Source organism: Dama dama, chromosome 14 (genome assembly GCF_033118175.1).
Source record: "Dama dama isolate Ldn47 chromosome 14, ASM3311817v1, whole genome shotgun sequence".
NCBI lineage: Eukaryota > Metazoa > Chordata > Mammalia > Artiodactyla > Cervidae > Dama > Dama dama.
Genome location: NC_083694.1, coordinates 27,841,959 through 27,861,715, shown reverse-complemented (window position 1 = coordinate 27,861,715; position 19,757 = coordinate 27,841,959). Strand labels below are relative to the sequence as shown.

The 19,757-nt window shown below is 32.5% G+C and overlaps 1 protein-coding gene across 9 annotated transcripts in view; it reads left to right on the top strand.

Annotated features, from left to right (window-relative positions):
• The window catches only part of CDC42BPA (CDC42 binding protein kinase alpha), a 294,110-nt gene that overhangs the window by 48,013 nt on the left and 226,340 nt on the right, over positions 1-19,757 (top strand). For all 9 annotated transcript variants that reach the window (XM_061160193.1, XM_061160196.1, XM_061160190.1 and 6 more), the window contains exon 2: positions 7,414-7,505. In XM_061160193.1, the coding sequence (XP_061016176.1) occupies positions 7,414-7,505 (92 nt within the window). The remainder of the gene's footprint in view (positions 1-7,413; positions 7,506-19,757) is intronic.

Genomic DNA, 19,757 nt, shown 5'->3' with positions numbered 1-19,757 from the left:
CTTTACCAGTAAGTAACCAGGAAAGCCAAATTTCCTAATTTTAAAGAGAACAGTTTTAACATTTTACCTGTAAGTTTTATATGCTGTTTGCAACTGCTGCTGTTATTGCTGTCATTTATCAGGCCATAGAAATCTCCTCATTTGTTATAAATGTGGTTTTTAAAGTTGCATGAATGGTTGTTTAATTTAATTGAAATGTGTTTGTATAAATATATTTATTGATATGTTAATTTTTCATAAATCTCTTTATGTGATAAATTATGCTAGTCAATTTTCTAATATTATAGATTCTTTGCATGCTTGGTATAAGCCCAACCTGGTCATATTATGTTATGTTATTTATACATTGCTTGATTTGTTTAGTTGGATAATTTGATAAGACTTTTTGCATCTATGTTTGTGAATCAGTTCAGTCACTCAGTTGTGTCCAACTGTTTGCGACCCCATGAATTGCAGCATGCCAGTCTTCCCTGTCCATCACCAACTCCCAGAGCTGACTCAAACTCACATCCATCGAGTTCGTGATGCAATCCAACCATCTTGTCCTCATTGAATGTTCATGAATAAGACTGTACTTTTGGCATGGGATTAGGATTACATGAATTGGATAGCTTCTCCTCTTTATTTATTGTTTGGAAAAATCTGTTTTACTACGGGAATTTTCTCTTATATGTTTGGTTGAATTTGCTTATAAAGCAGTTCAGGATTGGTATTTTATGTGTGAAAGATTTTAAACTATTGATTCAGTTTACTTGTTGAACAATTCGTATTTTCAATTTTTATCAGTTGCTCTTTTTAGTAACTTGTACACTTCCTTTTCAAATTTGTGCCCTGAGTTGTATATTACATTCTCTTACTATCTGTTTAATATCAGGAGCATCTGTAGTTTTGTCTAATTTCTCATTTCCAGTGTTGACGTTTCTATACCTTCGTATTTTTTCCCTCTCTTATGTTTTTGTTTTACTGTGTTCAGTGATTTGTCCTTTGGTCTTGTTGAGACTTTCTGTTTTATGCTTATTTTCAAATTAATTTTATTTTTTTCTTCTTTATATTTTTGTTTTCTTCTTTCTAATGTGATTTTATTCTCTTGGTCTGACCTTTTGTGTTGTGTTTTTAACATCTTATAATTCAGCTTTCCTTCTTTCCCATTATAAATACTGAGTGCTTTCCCATCCCAGTTATATTATAGAAGTTTTGGTATGTAGTATTTTTATTATTAAGTAGTTCTGAATACTTTCTAGTTGCCTAATTAATTTCTCCTTCAAAATTATTTTTGGATTTCAGAGCTTACGGATTTTCCTTGTGGTCTTTTTGTTATTGATTTGTAATTGTGCTTATTGCATATTATTCATAGAATTTTGTTTTTATGTTCCCAATACTTTGAATTTTTGTTGGAGATAGTTTTATGTTTTGCATATTATAGAAATTTGTAGAAGTTCAGTGTGTGTTTGAAAATTAATCTTCCAACGCTTAGGTGGAGTATTATATATATGCCACTCAGTACACTAAAAGTACACTAAAACCTATTTTGGTCTGCTTGAGCTATCAGTTACTGAGAGAGAGTAAAATCTCCCTTTAGGAAGGTCAGTTTGTTCTTTTATGTCTGTCAGTTTGGCTTTAAATAGTTTGAGGTTATGTTACTAAGTGTATACATCGTTAGACTTATTATGTCCTGGTTAAGTTCAGCTATTTTTTTTTTTTTTTTAATCCTTAGGTATGGCTCCTTTAAATCCCTATTCCACTAGTGCCTCCTCACCTGGTATCTCTTTTGTTTAATTTTTATCACTGTATTGATTTTGGGGATGAGGACAGATGGTTAATGTTAGCCTCTATTTACTTTTTCTGAAATTTTATGTAAATTTAGTTAAGAACCTACTAAAACAGAATTTTAGAAAGGATGATCACATGTAAATATTGTATATTTGGAAAAATGCTTACAAAATATGGAAACTTCCAGCAATATTGGTAAAGAAAAGTAACGAATATAGACTTGAATATATATTTTAGTAACTAAAAAAGGATCAAACCTATTCATGTAGTAGGATTTATTTATTTTAAAAAATTTATTTTATTTATTTTTGACTGTGCTGGGTCTTTGTTGCTATGCAGGCTTTTCTCTAATTGTGGCAAGTGGAGGCTCCTCTCTAGTTGCAGTGCCTGGGCTTCTCGTGGTGGTGGCTTCTCTTGTTGTGGCGCATAGGCTCTAGGACATGTGAGCTTCAGTAGTTGCAGCACATGGACTCAGTCCTGCGGTTTGCAGGCTGTAGAGTGCAGGCTCAATAGTTGTGTTGCACAGGATTAGTTGCTCTGCGGCATGTGGGATCTTCCTGGATTGGAGATCAAACCCGTGTCTCCTGCATTGGCGGGCAATTTTTTACCACTGAGCCACCAGGGAAGCCCCTGTATAGTAGGGTTTTATAAAGAAAAGAGTATTTTTGTCACCCTATTTCAGTAAATTTGAAAATTTCAATACAGTGTGTAGTTTCTTAGAAGAATATAATTGATACAGTTGTCACAGGTAGAAACAGAAAAATGAAAATGACAGTCTGAAAGAAATCAGAACATCAAAGTACAACATAATGATGCATGTAAGATGTTTCACTAGCAAGTTTTAGCAGACCTTACCGTCATAGTCTTCTTTGTCTTCTAAAACTTCTTTAGGTTTGTTTTTCACAGTAAGATCTTTAAACAACCTGGAATTATTTTATTTTAGAGAAAAGAAAAGAAGCTACTCAACATATTACATGAGGTTGGTTTATCATTGGTACTAAATCAGATGAAGATAGTAGAGAAAAAAATATAATTGTAAACCAACATTGTTTATAACCACGGATGTAAAATACCCAAGTAAAATGAAAGCAAACCAATTTCATTTTTTTTTTCTTAAATATATTACAGCGACTTCCCTGGTGGCCCAGTGGCTAAGACTCTGCTCTCCCAATGCAGGGGTCCCAAGTTCAATCCCTGGTCAGGGAGCATGATTCCACTTGCCACAGCTAAGAGTTTGCATGTTGAAACTAAACAAACAATCCTGCATGCTGCAACTAAGACCCAGCACAACCAAAATAAATAAATAAATAAATAATATAAAAATAAATAAAAAATATAAAAAATACATTGTAACCAAGGAAGATTTATCTCAAAGTGTACAAAAATGTACCAACTTCTAAAATCTTTTAAAGTAAAATGCCATGTTAAGAGAATAGAAAAGAAAACCAAATCTTGTCCACAGAGGTTGCAATTAACAGTCCTACCAGTTATGTATGAGAATACCTGTTATTCACACTCTGGAAAATCTTGGTGGTTTCAGATTCTTTTATTTTTGGCATATTTGGTTGTTAAATAATAGAATATTACTAAGTTTATTTGCAGTTCTCTAATTCTCTAATTAATTTGCAGTGAATATAGTTTTCTCTTTATTAGACATTTGCATTCAACACATTGAAAAATTGGGAGAGTAACACTTACTGCACAGTTTGTTTACTTGAGAACAAAGAACTATTTTATTTATCTTTATACCTCTTACATCTTATAAAATGCTCAGCATACAGTGAGTATTCAGAGTTACTTTCTGAGTGGATAAATATTGGTAAACTATGAAACTTTTGAAGAAATTTATGAAACTCATTTTTGAATGTCTGTAAATAGAATCGTTTTGTTGTGTCAAAGAAATCATATTTTTGCTAACAGTTTCCAGGAAACAAAGAATGGACAGAATTACCCTTTTAATTCATGTTGTTAGTAGTACTACACGGTGCTATAAAATGTGGATATCTGACTGAATCCTTAATCATAATTATACGTGATTTAACTACTCATTTTCTTTCTTTCTTTTTTTTTTTTAAGACCTCCAAAAATTATGCAGACCTCTCCTATAATTCTCCTCCGAGCCTAACTACCCGAGTCCTAAGTATGAAACAAAGGACTCGGGTGTGCGCACGGGGGAGAATGGCCCTAACTCTACTACTCATTTTCTTGATGCTTGCAGAAGGTATACTATTGCATGGAAAGATAATATCATTTATTTTTTGGCATATTGTTACTCTTTGTACCTTTGCCAAAGATTGTTTCAGAAACCATTTGATTACCTGAATTGTATTTCAGATACTTTCATTTTTAAAAAAGTTTCTTTTCCTATTTGATGATAGTGTTTTAGAGGATTGAAATACTTAGATTTCTAACCTTTTAGATAATGTTACCCAGAGGAAGGCATATATAGAATTATTCTTTAACCATAGTTGTCTGTGATGAATTTGCTGTCTTTGGATTTAGGGTCAGAATGAAACAGAGATATAGAACATATCCTCTGCTTGGATTAAGATATTTGGAAATCTTGAGGGGGACAGGGTTATAAAGAGAAGTACAAAAACAAAGAACTGTTCAATGTAATGTAAGCTGTGTTGTGATATTTTCCAGCTCTATCTGACAACTAGAGTAATACTAGTCTCCCCTGGCTGGCTCCAGGTCTTTATTTTTAATTTACACATTCTATGTGTACCAATTTTAGCCAAGTATTTCCGATACACTTGTGTAGAAGCAGGGAAAGAGAGGGACACTAGTCTCAAGATTATTGCACTATTTCTTGCCATGGCCTTATAACCCACCTCAGTCAGTTCAGTCGCTCAGTCGTGTCCGACTCCTTGCGACCCCATGATCACAGCACGCCAGGCCTCCCTGTCCATCACCAACTCCCAGAGTTTACTCAAACTCATGTCCATCGAGTCGGTGATGCCATCCAGCCATCTCATCCTCTGTCGTCCCCTTCTCCTCCTGCCCCCAATCCCTCCCAGCATCAGGGTGTTTTCCAGTGAGTCAACTCTTCGGATAAGGTGGCCAAAGTACTGGAGTTTCAGCTTCAGCATCAGTCCGTCCAGTGAACACCCAGGACTGATTTCCTTTAGGATGGATTGGTTGGATCTCCTTGCAGTCCAAGGACTCTCAAGAGTCTTCTCCAACACCACGGTTCAAAAGCATCAATTTTTCGGTGCTCAGCTTTCTTCACAGTCTGACTCTTACATCCATACATGACCACTGGAAAAACCATAGCCTTGACTAGATGGACCTTTGTTGGCAAAGTAATGTCTCTGCTTTTTAATATGCTATCTAGGTTGGTCACAACTTTCCTTCCAAGGAGTAAGCGTCTTTTAATTTCATGGCTGCAATCACCATCTGCAGTGATTTTGGAGCCCCCCAAAATAAAGTCTGACACTGTTTCCACTGTTTCCCCATCTATTTCCCATGAAGTGATGGGACCAGATGCCATGATCTTAGTTTTCTGAATGTTGAGCTTTAAGCCAACTTTTTCACTCTCCTCTTTCACTTTTATCAAGAGGCTTTTTAGTTCCTCTGCACTTTCTGCCATAAGCGTGGTGTCATCTGCATATCTGAGGTTATTGATATTTCTCCCAGCAATCTTGATTCCAGCTTGTGCTTCTTCCAGCCCAGTGTTTCTCATGATGTACTCTGCATATAAGTTAAATAAGCAGGGTGACAATATACAGCCTTGACGTACTCCTTTTCCTATTTGGAACCAGTCTGTTGTTCCATGTCCAGTTCTAACTGTTGCTTCCTGACCTGCATAACCCACCTACAGCTTTGTAAATAATCTATTTGTAAATAAACTATCCTCAGATTGGAATAATTTATTTCTGTTAGGACCCTGAGTGATTTCACAGTCTCACCATTTGTCCAGTCCAGTTTGTTCAAAACTAAGATGTCTTCGTTATTTTATCGAAATGTTAACTCCCTGACTTTACATCTCTCTCTCACAGTATGAGATCCTTTATACCTTCATTCAGATTTGATCTGTTTATTTGATCTTCTTCTTTTCTGTTGTGTGAATTCCAAATAGAGATTCAATCTGTATTTCCTTTCCTGACAATCTAAAGCAGAAATCTAAATCACTGCAGAAACTTCTAAACCAATGCGGAAATCTCTCATAGACTGTTTTCTGCAATGTGGAATACCCCTCTTTTCTAAACTAGTTAGGGCTAAATATCTTAGACCAAAACAAGTGGTAAGGCATTCTGTGTTTCTGTCACTTTTCTAATGCTTAAATATATACCTTTAATCTTCTACATGCTGGTCCATGGTAGGAAGGAGAAGAGATCTGTACCCATATATAAAGACCTTTTAATCATATTAACTCCTTTTTGTGTGAGAATAATGAGGGACATCAGGAGAGGAAAGGTGACAGGTCTAAATTTCTCTCAGAGACAGCAGAACATATAATTTATCTTATAATTTCTAAAACATTTCAATATATTCCCTATAATTAATAATGTTTAAGTTTCTTGTATGGCATCCAAGGCCATTTCCATCTTCCATTTTCTAGTCCTGATTTCTTTTTTATTGTTACAATTCTATTACAGCAATTAATTATTTACCATTATCACCCAAAGTTCACTTTCTTGCTTCCCTTACTTTGCAAATATCTCTCCCTTTGCTGGGAATGGGGCTTCCCTGGTGGCTCAGAGAGTAAAGCATCTGCCTGCAATGTGGGAGACCCAGGTTCAATTCCTGGGTTGAGAAGATCTCCTGGAGAAGGAAATGGCAACCCACTCCAGTATTCTTGCCTGGAGAATCCCATGGATGGAGAAGCCTGGTGAGCTACAGTCCATGGGGTCACAAAGGGTCGGACACAATTGAGCGACTTCACTTTCACTTTGCTGGGAATATCTACAGTGCAAACAGGTAAAGTAGCAAAGTTTACTTAGTCCTCAAGGCCCAGGTCCAAACTTACTCCCTCATTAGTGTTCACATAAGAGAATTAGGGTTCCATTCTCACTGACCCTGAAACACTTTGTATCTATCTCTGTTAGAAACTTTGATCACATTATTAGGTTATGTGTTTACGTACTGTGTAAACAGTCTTTCAGAAAGACTGTGAAGTTCTTGAATGAAGGTACCATATTGTAATTATATTTGTTTAAAACTCCAATAATTGCCACCATGCTTTGTATAATATCAGCTCTTGCTAAAGGCATGTTAAAAGAAGAAATAAATGAATGAATGTGGCAGAAATTTTAATTTAATGTGTGGGAATTGCTGAATCTCTCTGGTGCCAACATATTTCCTTTTACTCCTTGGATCTTTGTGTTAAAATATATATCTAGCATTGAGTTAGAATACATGGAATGTTTAACATAAGAATATATTGATCTCATTTGTATGTCACTGCTACTTTGCATTATTTCATATGTTATTTGGCTTTTAAAAATATGTTTTCCACCAAAAATATAATTCATATGTAAGAAATAAATGAAACATGGAAATTAAAACTATTTCTTCTCAATATAGTTTCATGGGACTATTAAATACTTCAGCTTAATCCTTGATCATAATGTTTAAGAAATACTGTTTACATCTAATTTGTATCACATTTCAATAATTGATATTACATTTTTGTTTCAGCTAAACCATTTACTTCTAAAGTGAAACAGATGCGATTACATAGAGAAGACTTTGAAATATTAAAGGTGATTGGTCGAGGGGCTTTTGGAGAGGTAAGAGATAAAGATTTTATAGAGATCTGATATTTGTTTTACAAGCTATTTTATATAGTCTTTGAAAGAATTTAACTGAAATATTATTTACTTGCTTTTGTAATTGGTATTATTGATCAGAAATCATTAAAATTTTGAATGAAATCTTTCTACATGGATTTTTTTTCCCAGTATTTTTCTAGTTTTTATTTGTTATTGAAGTTTGAAGTGTAGACTCTTCTGTTTGTCTATTTGCCTCTCCTTGTGTCAATAGTACGCTTCCTTAAATTAACTTTAGCTTGAGAAGTCTTAATATCTGGTAGTGTATTTACTGTAACTTCTCTCTTTGCCTCTCTTGTTATTCCTTTATATTTTCATATAATTTTGGAATAAATGTTTCAGTTTGTATTTACGCTTAAAAATCCACATCTACACTCAGCACTCACATATCTGGAATTTTGATTAGGACTTAACTAGAGATTACTTTGAAGTTAATTTACATCTTAATAATATTGAGTCAACCAATCCATGAACATAGTATGTTCCTTCATTTATTTAGGGCTTTATAAATTTAACCCATGAATTATTTGTAGTTTTCATTCAGTAGAGATAATTTATGCATTTTTCAGCAGATTTATTCCTAGGTATGTTATATTCTTCATGCTGTTTTAATTAGATTGTTAAGTTTTATTTTCTAATTGTTTTTACTAGTAGTTAGAACTACAGTTAAACTTTGTTTATTGACCTCATGCTCAGCAACCTAGCTAATTGTACTTTTAAAATCGTGAATTGTGTTGGATTTTAATCAGTGCTTTATCAGCATCTTTTGAGACATGGCTTTTCTCCGTAATTAGTTGAGTTACATTGATTTATTTTCAAATGTGAAACTAACTTTGCATTTCTAAAATAAGCCAGCTTTGTTGGGATATATTATCCTTTTAATTTACTGTTGGATTTGGTTTACTATTTGTGTCTGTGTTTTGGATCTTTAACAGGAATTAACCTGACATTTTCCTACTTACCACATCCTGATCAGATTTTGGTATCTTGGCTATACTGGCCTCATAAAAAGAGGGAGGTGTTTCCTCTTTTATTGTTCTCTAGAAGAGTTTGAGAAGATTGTTATTATTTCTTCCTTAAATGCTGAGAAGATTTCATTGGTGAAGTCATTTGAGTCCGGAGGTTCCTAGAGAGAGAGTTTTAAATTATATATTCATTTTTAAACATTGAAATTGGACTATGTGGATTTTCTACATAGTTGTGTCAGTTTTGCTAGGTTCATCCACGTCACCTAATTTTTCAAATTTATTACTGTATTGGTCATTTGAGCTTCTCATATTTTTCATTTGTTATGCTTTGAGGTTTATCAATTCTGTTATTTTTTTCAATGAATTAACTTTTGCCCTTTGAATTTTCCTATACTAGATTTGTTTCCTGTTTCATTAGTTTTTGCTTTTGAAATATTCTCTGTCTTTGGTTTTAACTTGCTGTTCTTTTTCTAACTTATGAAGATAGAGCATTGATTTCTAGCTCTTTTCAATGACCTGAAAGGCTGTACCTTTTCCTCTAAGCAACTTTAGCTATAGCCAAGTTTTGATATGTCATATTTTCATTACAGTTTTCCTTAAAATACAGTGTAATTTCCAATGTGATTTTAGATTTCTCTAGTGGGTTTTTTTTAATCTTTGATTTTAGAAGTTTATTTCTCAATCTCTACTTGGTGTATTTTTAGTTACATTTCTGTTTCTGAGTGATAATTTAATTCTAGAACAGTCAGGGAGTATGCACTGTGTGCTTTTACATCTCTGAAACTTGCTGTGTGGTGTTCTGGAAATAGCGGCTAGGTGAAAGATATTAACCTTGTTTAAATCTTCCATATCCTTAGTGTTCTTCCTGCTTGTTGCTTCATTTCCTGAGAGAGGATTTGCTTATTTTTTAATTTTATTTCTTTCCGTTTTCACTGATAGCAAATATAATGTTATTATATCTCCCTAGTTATTAACTCTTTTATCAGGATATAATGATACCTGTTATCTCTAAGTAATAAAGTTAAACTTTACTTCATCTGATATTAGTTGAATGATTCCAGCTCTTATTATTAGTCTTCTACATTAAATATCTTATTCTACCCTTTTAGTTTCAGTTTTCTATAACTTTTCATGTTTACCATTTAATAGAATATAGTTTTTGGTTTTTAATTCAGTCTGATAAATTTCTTATCTTTAATTGGAGTATAGTCAGTTGGCATTTAAATATAATTACATTATTATTATTTGCTTTCTATTTGTCTTGCACATTTAGTATTATCTTTCTCTCAATTCTTGGATTAACTGAGTATTTTAAATTATTCTTTCCCCCTTCTATTAATTTCTTAGTTGCACCTTCTTTTATTGGTTTCCTGAGATTGCTTCTTGTATACTTAGTAAATTTGTATTGAGTGGCCAACACTTTGTTTGGGTTTTTCCAGAACATCTCACAGAAAAACCTGAATGAACTTTTGGCCAATCCAATATTTTGCCATTTCCCATTTTTTTTTTGTCATTATTGTCTTTTAGCTCTACATATATTTGAAACCCCAAAAGATATGATTATACTGACCCTCTTCATTTTAGATATACCCATGTATTTACAGTTTTTTTACCCTTCACATTCACATATTTATTTATATTTATTTATTTCTCTTTGATAGGCTTTTCCTTTTGACTTAAAAATGTTCTTTAGTAATATTTTGCTAGGTCTGCTGAGATAAATTATCTGCCATTTTTTGTCTGAAAATACATTTATTTTGAGGTATTAACAAAATTGTGTTATATATATACTTAGCTCAGTGAATTTGTACATTTGCATGAACTTCTGTAACCTTTATGTTGATCAAAATAGGCTTCTATTGCCCGCCTCTCTGTGAATAACCACCTTCTCAGTAACCATCTATTCTGACTTCTATAATTATAGGTTTATTTTGCCTGTTTTTGGATGCTATACTAGTGGAATTATATAATATATATATATTTCTTTTGTTTGTGGCTTCTTTTGCTCAGTATTATGCTTGTATAATTCACTTTTGTTTTTTATTGATCCACAATATTCCTCTGTATGAATATACTACAAGTACTCAAATTTATTTTTGACTATTGTTAATAATGTTGTTATGGACATTCATATACATGTCTTTTGGGAGACAGAAGCATTCATCTCTGTTTGCTATAATCCTAGTAGAATTTGGGTCACATGGTAGGCATATTTAGATTTAGTTGGTAGTGCCAAATAATATCCCAGTTGGTTAGTTCAGATTATACTCCCGCTAACAATGTGTGAAGGTCCCAGTTGCTTCACAACCTCACCAGCAGTTGGGTCAATTTTTAAACTTTAGACATTTTTTTTGGTGGATGAGTGTAGTGGTATTGATTGTGATTTCATTTTATATTTCCTGATAACTTTAACATTTAAAGTTGAGCTCATTTTCATATCACTTCATGTAACTTGGACATCATTTTTTTGTAAAGTGCACATTTGGGGCCTGGGGGAGTGGGAACAGGTGACTTATTGGTATATTCTGGATACAAGTTCTTTGTTAGAGGTGTGTGTGTGTGCGCGCGCGCGCGTGTGCATGTGTGTGCACGCATACTCATGTATTAAACAAAATCTCTTCCTGTCTGTGGCTTGACTTTTCTCTGTATAGATCTTTTATTGAAGAGAAGATTTTAATTTTGATGAAATGCATTTAATTAAGCTTTTCTTTATGATTAGTGTTTTTTTGTATTTGTTAATTTTTTTCTACCCTGAAGGTCATAAAGATGTTTCCTGTTATATAATCTATAAAAAATCTTTTTCATTTAGGTCTATGATCCATCTGGTATTATTTTGTGTTTTGTGAGGTATAGTCAAGGTTCATTTTATTCTTTGTGGATTTCACATCATCATTTATTTAAAGACTACTTTTCTACATTTGGTTACAAAGGAACTTCTGTTGGTCAGGTGTTATGTGTGCTACTTTTATTAATTTTTAATAGTTTTTAATGTAGAAGTTTTGTTCGTGTTTCACTAAATTTATTTTTGGGTCTTTGATGTTTATTGATGAGCCTATAACTGCTGCTAGACTAGAAATACAATTAATTTTTGTGTATTGATCTTGTATTTAAATATCCTGATGTATTGACTAAGTCTAGTGTATTTATCAATTTAAAAAAAATTTCATGTGCATAGTCATACCATTTCAAAATAATGACAGCTTTTTTCTTTCTTTCATTTTTCCTTTTACTTCTTTTTCTGTATTATTGCAATAGAGAATTTTTTTGCTTAAAACATTGAATTCAGTTGTTGAAAATAAATTTTTGTGTGGTTTGTGATTCAGGGTAAGTACGAAGTTTGCTACAGCTTTTTTTTTTAATTGTTACTATTTTTAGGTTAAGGATATACTTTTTTTTAGGTGAAGGAAGTTTTCCTTGTAGTCCTAGTCTGTTGAGAGCTTTTATCAATCACTAGAGTTAACTTTTGTCAAAAGGTTTTCTATATCTGTTTTGATTACATGATTTAACTTCTATATTTGGTTAATGTGGAAGTAATATTGATTAATTTTTAAATATACCAGTAGTGAATTGCTATATAAATCTGGTTGTTCCTGATGTATTCTTTTAGTATAGCGTTGGTTTTGATTTGCTAATATTTTGTTTACCATTTTTTTGTTATGTGCATGAAAAAGATTGGCCTTTAATTTATCTATCTTTTAATTTCCGTATATTTTAAAAATGTTATGCTTATCTCCTAAGACAGTTTGGGAGTTATTCACATACTATCAATTTCCCGAGTTTGTTTAAGATTATTGCTATTTCTTTATATGCTTGAAAGTATTCTCTGGTGAAGCCATCTAGATTAGGAGTGCAGTATCTTTTGGTTGGTTGTTTATATTTTTGGAGGTAAATTTTATATGTGTTGAAATACACTGGTTGTATTATGTACAATTCTATGAGTCTTGACAAATGGATTCACCTTTCTCAAGATACAGAATGTTGCTGTCACTCTAAGAAGTTCCCTTTCCTGTTAGTTTCCTGTAACTTCTGTCAAGTGGCAGCCACTGTTCTAAATTTTAACCATGGATTAGTGTTGACCATTTGAAAATTTCATGTAAATGAAAATCATACCATATTAATCTTTTGTGTCTGGCTTCCTTTGCTCAGAATAATATCTGTGAGATTCATTCTTGTGATCAAATGTAGTAATACTTTTTCCTGCTGATTAGTATACTGCTTTTTTTAGTATACCATAATTTATTCTTCTATTGATAAACAATTGCATAGTTTCTCATTTTTGGTTGTTAGCATTAAAACTGAAGTGAATATTTGTGTACAAGTTTTATGGAACTATGTATTCATTTTTCTTTGATAAATAACAGATTGGAACTGCTATGTTAAGTAGTGGATGCATATTTAAATTGAAAAGAAACTACCACTTGTTTTTCCTAATAGGGTTGTACCATTTTATATTCCTATCAGCTCTGTGTTCTCACCAGGATTTTTTTGTTGTTGTTAGTCTTTTAAATTTAGTCATTCTAATGGGTGTGTAATAGTGTCTTATGGCTAAATTGCATTGTTATGTGGATTTGTGTTATATAAAAACATAATGGTGAGTTTTTGTGTTATATCTTCCTTTATGAAGTATATGTTCAGATATTTTGTTCATTGAAAAAAATGAGGTATTTGTGTCATCATTAAGTTGTAAGAATTCTTTATATTTTATATTTATAAATGTCTTTTGTCAGATAAATAGTTTGTCAGTATATTCTCAAATAAATTTTCTGTTAATTTTCTGCATAAATTTCCTGTTAATTTACTTAAAAATGTCTTTTGATGAGCAGAAGTTAGGTTTAATTCTATCAATTTTTTTTCCTTTATGTTTTTTTTTTTCCTGTGTTCTTTGTAATAAATCCTTATTTATATCCAGGTCAAAGAGATACTTAACATATGTCTTTCCCTAAAACCACTGTAGTTTTAGCTCTAATGTTTAGATTGGTGATTCATTTCAGATTAATTCATGTATGAGATAAGGATCGAGGTTCATTTTTTTCCATGTGGCTGTTCACATGGCACACGGCAGTTGTTTCAGCACCATTTGTTGAAAAGGCTGTTTCTCCTCTCTTGAATTACTTCAGAGCCTTTGTCAAAAATGTCAGTTGACCATACGAATGTTGATCTGTTTTCCCTCTTTCTGTTCTATTTCATCAATATCTTTTTCTATCCTTATGTCAGTACCACACAATCTTGATTTTGTAGGTTTATACTGTAGAGTTGAGTGTATATAATAAAGTGTAAGTTCTCCTTTTTAAAAAATTGTTTTAACTGAGGACTTTTCTATTATTTATATAAATTTTAGAAATCAGTGTGTCAGTTTCCATAAAAACTTAGTGGTATTGAAATTGAGTTTGCACTCAATTTATTGATCAATTTTTGGAGGACTGACATCTTAATATTGAGTCTACTAGTTAGTTCATGAACATGGCAGTTTTCTTTGTCTTTTAACTTTTTTAAAGAGTACTTTGTAATTTTAGTGTATAGATCTTGTTCATAATTTGTTAAATTTATTGGTAAAATTTTTGTTTTTTGATGCTAATATAAATGATATTTAAAAATTTTTATTTCATGTAGTATGCTCTTAGTGTGTAGATAATACCACTCATTTTTGTATGACTTTATTTTCTAAATTCATTTATTATTTTTTAAATAGTTTTTTGGTTTTTTTTTGGTTGCTACTTTCTTAGTTGTTCCCTGCAAACAGCCATATTATCTGAGAATAGGAATAGTATCCTTTCACTTTCTAGAGTTTGTGTTCTATTTCTCTATTTTGACTTATACTAATTCGGACCTCTAATATAATGTTGAATGGGTATCTTGAGGTACATGTCCTTACTTTATTCCTGAATTTAAGGAGATAGGATTTAGTGTTTGACTAGTAAGTATGATGTTAATTGTATGTGTTTTTGTAGGTACCCTTTATCGGATTAAAGAAATTAACTTCTGTTATTAGTTTGCTGAGGATTTAGTAGTCATGCGGACTTACTCTTTTATTCTGTTAATTTGGTGGATTAATTTGATGAATTTTTAAAATAGGCTTTGTTTTTTTTTGAGTAGTTTTAGGTCTGTGGCAAGATTGAGTACAAAGTACAAAGAATTTTTCTATACCCCTTTCCCTTGCACATGTGTAGCCTCTCTCATTATCAGCCTACCACACAAGAATGATATATTTATTTTAACTGTTGAATCTACATTGACATATCATAAGGTATAGTCTATAGTTTATATTAGGCTTCACTCTTGGTATTATACATTAGAAAAATGTATAGTTACATTTATCCAGCATTTTAGTATAATACATAATAATTTTTCACTGCTTAAAAATCCTCTGTGCTCTGCCTATCCATCCCTTCCCTCTCCTAACCTCTGATAACCACTGATCTTTTTCCTGCCTACATAGTTTTGCCTTTTCCCAAATGTCATAGACTTGAAATTATACAGTATATAGCTTTTTCAGATTGGCTTCTTCCATGTAACAATAGTCATTTTAAGTTTCCTTTGTGTCTATATTGCTTGATGACTCCTTTCTTTTTAGTACCAGGGAATATTTCATTGTTTGAATGTACCACTGCTTATTTATCCTTTTACCTACTGAAGGACATCTTTGTTTTTTACCAAGTTTTGGTAATTATGAACAAAGCTGCTATAAACAGTCATGTGCAAGTTGTTGTGTGGACATCAATTTTCAATTCATTTGCCTAAATACCAAGAGACAGAATTGCTGATTCATATGTTTAAGAGCATTATTTAAGTTTTGTAAGAAACCACCAAACAGTCTACCAAAGTGGCTGTACCATTGTGCATTCCCACCAGCAGTGAATGAGAGTTCCTGTTGCTCCACATGCTCACCATCATTTAGCAGTTGTCAGTATTTTGAATTTTGGTCATTCTAATGGGTGTGTAGTGGCATCTTATTGTTTTAATTTATAGTTCCCTAGAGAATGTGGAGCATCTTTTCATGTGCTTATTTATCATCTGTATATCTTCTTTGGTAAAGCATATATTAAGATCTTTACTCTTTTAACAGGATGGTTTGTTTTCTTATTGTGAAACTTTAAGAGATTTTTTTATGCTACATTTTAGATAATAATCTTTCATCAGATATCTTTTGCAAATATTTTTTTCCCAAGGCTTGTTTCTCATGCTTTTGACAGTATCCTTCACAGAGCAGAAGTTTTTAAATGAAGCCCAGCTTATCAATTATTTCTTTCATGAATTATGCCTTTGATGTTATGTAGATTGATTTTCAAATATTAAATTACTCCCTAGGATAAACTCCATTTGGTCATGACTTACTGTCCTTTTGTGGCTTCCCTGTGCCTCAGCTAGTAAAGAATCTGCCTGCAAAACGGGAGACCTGGGTTTGATCTCTGGGTTGGGAAGATCCCCTGGAGAAGGGAACAGCTACCCACTCCAGGATTCTGGCTGGGAGAAATCCATGGACTGTATAGTCCATACGGTCACGAAGAGTCAGACATGACTGAGCGACTTTCACTTTGGCTACTGTCCTTTTGAGATAATTGATTTATTCAGTTCCTTGATTTTTTTTTTAACTGTTTCCATGTCTATATTCAGGGGAAATAAAGTGAAAGTGAAAGTTGCTCAGTTGTGTCCAACTCTTTCCGACCCCATGGACTGTAACTCACCAGGCTCCTTTGTCCATGGAATTCTCTAGGCAACAATACTGGAGTGGGTTACTATTTCCTTCACCAGGGGATTCCAACCCAGGAATCGAACCCACGTCTCCTGTATTGCAGGCAGATTCTTTACTGTCTGAGCCAAATGTTGACCTATAATTTTCTTGTTTTAAATCATGTCTATGTCAAATACTGACATCAGGTTATGCTGGACTTATGAATTGGGGAGTGTTTACTCTTTTTCAGAAAAAATATGTGTTTATTTATTTATGTATGTATTTATTTTTCTTTGAATGGTAAAGTTTACCAGTGACACCATCTGGACTTGGGTATTTCTTTGTGGGGCATTTAATCCTACTAATTTAACTTCTTGATGCTTATAAAGTTAGTCAGATTTTCTATTTCATCTTTTGTTGCCTTCAGTAAGTTTTGTGTTTCATAGAACTTGGATAATTCTTTTAAATTTTTGAATGTATAAGGTTGTTCATAATATCTGTTATTTTTTGATGTCTGTGGAATACAAGATGATATTCTCTCTTTTATTGCATATATTTATAATTTATGTTTTATTTCTCTTGATCTGTCATGTAGAAGTTTTTTAGTGTTGTTAATTATTGAACAAAGCTACTTCGGCCTTGTGAATTGTCTATATTTTTGTTTCTTTTTGGGCTTCCCTGATGGCTCAGGTGGTAAAGAATCTGCCTGCAGTGCTGGAGACCTGGAGAAGGGAATGGCTACCCACTCCAGTATTCTTGCCTGGAGAATTCCACGGACTGAACAGTCCATGGGGTCTGAAGAGTCAGACATGACTGAGTGACTTTCACTCACTTGTCTCTTTTTAACTCAAACCTTTTTTTTTTTTTTTATCATTTTAAAAATCATTGTTATTTCATTCCTTTTAATTTCTCTGGATTTAATTTGTTCATCTTCTTATGCTTCTCTAGACAGAAACTTAGATCTTTGATTCTTTTCCATTCCAGTTTAAGCATTAAAGCTATAAATTTCCCTCTAAGCAGGGTTAGGTATACTCTATAGATATTGATGTTATATTTTCACTGTCATTCATATTAAAATACTATTTAACTTTGATGTCTTCTTTGATGAGTCATTATGTGCATCATTTACTTTTGGTAATTTTTGGACTTTGTGAACTATCTTACTGTTACTAACTTTAATTCATTTTTTTAAACCATCAGACATCACACTCTTAATTTTTCAAAAGTTTTAAAGTTTATTGAAATTTGCCATATGATCAGAATATGGTTTATCTTTATGAGCACTCCATGTGTACTTGAGATTACTTTTTATTTTACATTTGTTGCTTTTAGTCTTTATAAATGTCAGTTGGGTCAAATGGTTGATGTTGTCATTAGATCTTCCATAATTTGTTGAGATTTGTTCAGTGTTTTTGAGGGAGGGGTATTAAAGTCTCCAAATATAATTGTGAGTGTGCCTGTTCCTCCTCCTGTAATTTATCACTGTTTATTTTATACATTTTGGACCGCTTAATGGGGGTATACACTTTTTCAATTTTTATGTCTTCCTGATATACCAACCCTTTTAGCATTATGGAATGTTTACTTTAAGGTAATATTCCTTGTGTTGTAGTCTAATTTGTTTCATATAAATATAACCTTTTTCTTTTTGTATTTGCATTTAAAGAGACTGTCTCATGCATGCCATATAGTTAGGTTTTGCCTTCCTTATACACTATAATAATCTCTGCACTGTTTAGACCATGGTCAGCAGACTTTTTCAGTAAAGTGCCAGACCATAAATATTTAGATCTTGAAGGAAGACCATATGGTTTGTGTGGCAGCTACTCTTCTGTCTCTGTAGTGTGAAAGCAGCCCTTGACAGTTTGTAAATGAATGGATTTGGTTGTGTCCAAAGACAGTTTTATTTATAAAACAAGTGTTGTGTCATATTCGACCCTCAGGACACAGTTTGCTAAAGCCTGTTTTAGACTATTTTTAATTAATATATTTATAAATGTAGTAGATTTAACTATGTCATTTGTTGTTTGTTTTCTCTTTGTCTCATCAGTATTCTATTGATCCTTCCTTTGAGTTGTTTGAGTATTTTTTTATGATTTCTCTGTTGACTCTTTTACCACACATCTCTGTATTATTTTCTGAGTGGTTGCCCTTTATTATGGATCTTTTTTTCCCATTCCAAGAAGTTAGTGTCTTTGAAGAAGTGTCACAATATTCTTATTTATCACAAACATCCATGTCAGTTTCCTTCTTGCTGATAACTTTGCTTTCTTTCTTATTCTTTTATGTTAGTACATAAGCCAGAGAGTAGCATCAAATAAATTGCCGAGAATTAGAGCCAAACAAAAGTGAATTGCAGTGACCCAGAAAAACATACACATAATTTCTGCCAAAAAGTATATTAATCAGGTATAAGAACCGGAAAGGAAGAGTTAAAATTCTAATTTGCCAATATGATATTATTATATATCTCAGAAACCCAAGATAATAACTGAAAGCTACTGTGAATTAAAGAGATAATAATTATACAGAAGTCATGAGTTTTTATATGTATAGACAACCACAGTTGAAAGATAATGGAAGAAAAAATGCACATCTTAAAAATGTTAATTCTTTCTAAATTAATTATAGATTAAATAACTAATATATATGCTGATTATTAGACAGGCTGACTCTAAGTTTAGGAATATAATTAAGAATCATCAGAAGAACTCTTAAAAAGTAGAGTGATGACAGACCCATTATATAATTGAAACATGTTATAAAGCCTCAACAAATAACACATAAATAAGAAGTCCAGAAATGAGGTCAATTACATAAAGGAATTTAAAATTTACTAAAGACAGGATCTCCTGTTAGTACAAAAGAGATAGAATTCATAACAAATGGTCTTGAGACAACTGGATAGCCAATTGGAAAAGTCCATTTGTGAATCCAGTTAAAATTCATACCATATATTAGGAGAAAGTACAAATGGATCAAACATTCAAGTATAAAAATAAAATGAATGCAATACAAAGTACCCATCATTGGATTGACTAAGCTATGGTCTGTCTGCCTGTGGAACACTGTGTAGCTGCAGTAAAGAAAAAGTTCACTGTACTTCTATGGAGAAATCTATAGGACATTGTGAAGTGAAAAAATCAGGTGCAGGATAACGTATGTAGAATGCTATCTTTTGTTAAAAAGTGGTAGAAATATTATGATTCATACATGTGTTTTCAGAAAGTAACATTTTAAGGGGACATGAGGGAATGGGGTAGACAGAAGTGTGAGTGACACTTCTAACTGGAAACCTTTTTATGTTGTTTTGATTTTTGAAATGTGTGTGTTTCGTCTATTTTAAAAGTCATTAAAAAATTCTTCCAGATGGAGATGAATTAATTTGCAGGTTCTGTGAATCATTTAAGGAAGAAGCAATTCTAAATTTAAATTTCCTCAGATAATAAAAAAAGAGGGACCACTGCCCCAGTTCCTTTTATGAGGCCAGAACAGTCTTGTTTCTGAACTCTTGACAGTATACTGAGTGAAGGAGGAAACAAGGAAAAAATGGATCTGATTTGCTTTTATCACATA